At 41.7% G+C, this 4,211-nt stretch overlaps 1 protein-coding gene across 2 annotated transcripts in view; it reads left to right on the forward strand.

Annotated features, from left to right (window-relative positions):
* The first annotated feature begins 1,145 nt into the window (after window positions 1-1,145).
* Window positions 1,146-4,211, forward strand: part of LOC119583592 (cysteine-rich motor neuron 1 protein-like) — a 23,136-nt gene continuing 20,070 nt past the window's right edge. For both annotated transcript variants that reach the window (XM_037932158.1, XM_037932160.1), the window contains exon 1: window positions 1,146-1,276. In XM_037932158.1, the coding sequence (XP_037788086.1) occupies window positions 1,150-1,276 (127 nt within the window). In that variant the 5' untranslated portion in view covers window positions 1,146-1,149. The remainder of the gene's footprint in view (window positions 1,277-4,211) is intronic.

The raw sequence follows: 4,211 nt of genomic DNA on the forward strand, positions 1-4,211 counted from the left end.
TTATTATTATCTCACTACCACAGTCGGTGTCATTACTACCATTACTAAATTTTTTTTTTCTCTTTTTATCTTTCTCTATCTCTCTGTCTCCTTTATCTCCTTTATTCCATCGGCATCTCTTTGACCTCTCCCTTTTTCTTCAGTTTAAAAGGCCGCCGACATTCCAATGCCTTTTGATACCAATGCCACTTAATGATTCGGTCTTCCTAGCTTTATTTTTGTCGTTATTGTTATATATCTTCAAAATACCAATTGCGCCTTCTCTCTTCTACCCCCCCCCCTCCCACCCGATTCGTTTTTTTTTTCTGTTGTATTTCCTTGTATGTTTTTTTTTTCTTTACTGTTGGATTTTTTTTTCTTTCTTTCTTTTTTTTTCTTTTTTTCTCGCACAGTCTAAAATGATGTGTTTCCTTTCTTCAAATTTACATCTTCCTTTTTTTCTTTTTTTCTTTTATAAATTTCATTCACACTTTTTTTCTTCCTTTCACCAAACTTATTTATTTGTTTTTTCCGCTTCTTGTTTGTTTTCTTCAAAAAAGTTTCCCCAATATCATTTTCTTTCTTCATTTCTCTTTTCCTAGATTATCCCAACTACTCCTCCCGCCTCTTTCTCCTCCTTCTCGCCCCCCGTCTCCCCTTTCCCCTCCCCCACCCTTTCCCCTTCCTCTTCCTCTTCCTCTTCCTCCTGCTCTTCCTCTTCCTCTTCCTCTCCCTTTCTCTCCCCTCCTTTCCCCTCCTTTCCCCTTCCCCTTCTCTACCCCTCCCTCTTCTTATTTTTCTCTCTTCTACTAAATCCCCCATCTCTCCTCATTCGCTCACCCTCATTTCCCCCTCCCTCTTCTCCTCATTCTCCATTCCTCTCCTCATTCGCTCACCCTCATTTCCCCCTCCCTCTTCTCATTCTCCATTCCTCTCCTCATTCGCTCACCCTCATTTCCCCCTCCCTCTTCTCATTCTCCATTCCTCTCCTCATTCGCTCACCCTCATTTCCCCCTCCCTCTTTCCTCATTCTCCATTCCTCTCCTCATTCGCTCACCCTCATTTCCCCCTCCCTCTTCTCCTCATTCTCCATTCCTCTCCTCATTCACTCTCCCTCACGTTCCCCTGCCACTTACTCACCCTCCCCCCTCTCTCCCCCCAGACTGCCCCATGTACGTGCTGGGCGAGCTGCAGGGCATGCGGCGGCACGGCGAGCAGTGGCTCAACGACGGGTCCGAGTGCGAGTTCTGCGAGTGCACGGACGGCCAGGAGAGGTGCTTCTTCCACTACTGCAACTGTGAGTAAGGGCCGTGGGTCGGGTGAGTGGGCTCAGATCCGGGGGATTCTCTTAGGGGGGAGAGGGGCTTAGGAGTTGCATGCACTTGTGTGTGTGTGTGTGTGTGTGTGTGTGTGTGTGTGTGTGTGTGTGTGTGTGTGTGTGTGTGTGTGTGTGTGTGTGTGTGTGTGTATATATGTATTAAATTATTATGCATTTAATTATTTTTTCAACAGCCATTTATTCCACTGCAGGAAATCGGCCTCTCTCTATTGGTTATTTGAGAGAATATTTGGCAGTCTCAGCCTTGTCTGATTGGATGCCCTTCCTAATCAACCGCGATTCGGAGTTAATACCTATGCCACGGCGGCGACTTCCCCTACGACACCTGCGTTTGACCTCTCAAGCCGATATGTCGTTTTCTCGCCGTGAGATCGGGCTCGAGCGAGTAGACAGAGCGCAGGCATTTTTATATAACACACATATATATATATATATATATATATATATATATATATATATATATATATATATATATATATATATATATATAATACACGTACACACACACACACACACACACACACACACACACACACACACACACACACAACACACACACACACACACAAACACACAAAACACACACACACACACACACAACCACACACACACACACACACACACACAACACACACACACACACACACACACACACAAACACACACTTGTGTGTGTGAATAAATATGAAATATATATATATATATATATATATATATATATATATATATATATATATATATATATAATATATATATATATATATATATATATATATATATATAATATATATATTGTAGAAGGGATATTCATGATAGAGTATGGATTACAATAGCAATTCGTTGTAAAGATCAATCCCTGTGAAAAAAGAGATTTAAATGGATCTGTGATAGCCCCAAGAAATTAAATTGAAATCGGTAGGGATTAATTTGGGATTAGGATTAAGAACTTCGGATTAAGGATGGAAGAATAACGGTTGTGTATTATGTAAAGACGATTAGAAATTTAAGACCATTAAAATGGGCTAAAAAGGAAAGAAGGAAGGAAGAGGTAGGACGATAGAAGAAAAAGTGGGAGGAAGAGACTGAGAGAGAGAGAGAGAGAGAGACTGATATATATATATATATATATATATATATATATATATATATATATTATATATATATATATATGTATATATATATATATATATATATATGTATATATATATATATATATATATATAATATATATATATATATATATATATATAGAGAGAGAGAGAGAGAGAGAGAGAGAGAGAGAGAGAGAGAGAGAGAGAGAGAGAGAGAGAAAGAGAGAGAGAGACAGAGACAAACAGACAGACAGACAGACACGGACAGACACGGACAGACAGACAGACAGACAGACAGACAGACAGACGACAGACAAACAAATAGACTTACAGACAGACAAAGAAAGAAGAGCGAAGGAGAGAAAGAGAGAGAGGCCCCAATGCCGTAGAGTCCCATTACCTCCGGCCACTAACATGCAAATTAGCGCGTAACTGCAAGAGTGTTTGATGACTGCAAGACTAATTGCAAAGGATGAGATGAGGAAAGGGAGATGAAGGGGGATTAGGGTAAAGGGAGAGAGGGGGGGGGAGGAAGGGAACTTGAAAGGAAGGGTATAATGAAGGAGGGCAGTAGGAGGGGAAGGGAAGAAGAGGAAAAGGGGGTTTAAGAAAGGGCGAAAAAAGTGGGGTTCGGATTGAAGGAAAGGAAAATGAAGGGTGAGGAGAGTAAGAGGAAGGGAGGGAGGGGAGGCTATTGAAAGAAGAGGGGAAATGAAGAGGGATTTAGGTGAAGGGAAGGGAGGAGAAGGAATATAACAGGGAAAGAAAGGGATTTGAGAGAAGGGATCAGAGGAAGGGAGATTAAGAGAGAAAAGAGATTTAAAGTGTGACAGCAATAAGGGAAAGGGAGAGGGAGCAGTAGGGGATCGACAGGAGTAAAATTAAGGGAGTTTAGGGTAAAGGGAGAAAGAGATTTACGGAAAGGGAGATGAGTTTAAATAGTGATCAGGGAGATTAAAAGAAAGGTTGGAATGATGAAGTAGATAGGGATGGGGTAGAGTAAAGGGGGGGGGGGTAGGATGGGAATTAAAGGGAAGAGGGGAGAAGAGAGATTGAGAGAAAAGGGGAGAGGGGCATTAGAAGAGATGGAGAAGGACAAGAACCAGAAGGAAGGGATTGTAAAAGGCGGAAGGGTCGAGGAAGTAAACAAAGGTAGGGGGATAAAAAAATATGGAAGCAGAATGATATCTGGCAAAAGTTAGAAGGACAGGAGAAGAGAAGAAACAGGGAAGTGAGTGATATGTATAGAAGAAAATGAGAGAGAGAGCGAGAGGGAGAGATAAAGAAAGAAGAGAAATGGAAAACAACAGGCGAAAAGATAGAGACGCACGCATTCCTCCCCCCTCCCCCCTCCCCCCTCCCCCGCACGTCGCCTTCCTGTCCCCGTGTCTCTCCGCCGTTGATTTATGAGACCGAGGCTGGGATCGTTCCTTCGTGATTAATGGACGGCGTCTCGGACTTCCGTATGCAGAAAGAATATGTTCGGCGCGAAGATTGATTTATTTTTTGAGGCTGCATGCCTGGTCTTTTTCTTTCTTTCTTTCTTTTTTTCTTGCCTTTGTTATTCGATTTTTTTTACCTTTTTTTCTACCTTCGTGTACTTTGTTTTAGTTATCGTTTCTTTTTGTTTCTTGTTTATTGTCTGTGTTGTTTTTCTTTTCTTTATGATTTTTTTTTGTTCTATTTATGTATCCTTTTCTCTCTTGTGTTACGCCTTCTTTCTCCTTCCTTCCATCCACCCTCACTCCCATCTTCCCCTTCCTTCTCTCCTGTCCTTCCTTCCTCCTTCCCTCCCTCCTTCTC

The sequence above is a fragment of the Penaeus monodon genome, chromosome 17 (assembly GCF_015228065.2).
Source record: "Penaeus monodon isolate SGIC_2016 chromosome 17, NSTDA_Pmon_1, whole genome shotgun sequence".
NCBI classification, from domain to species: domain Eukaryota; kingdom Metazoa; phylum Arthropoda; class Malacostraca; order Decapoda; family Penaeidae; genus Penaeus; species Penaeus monodon.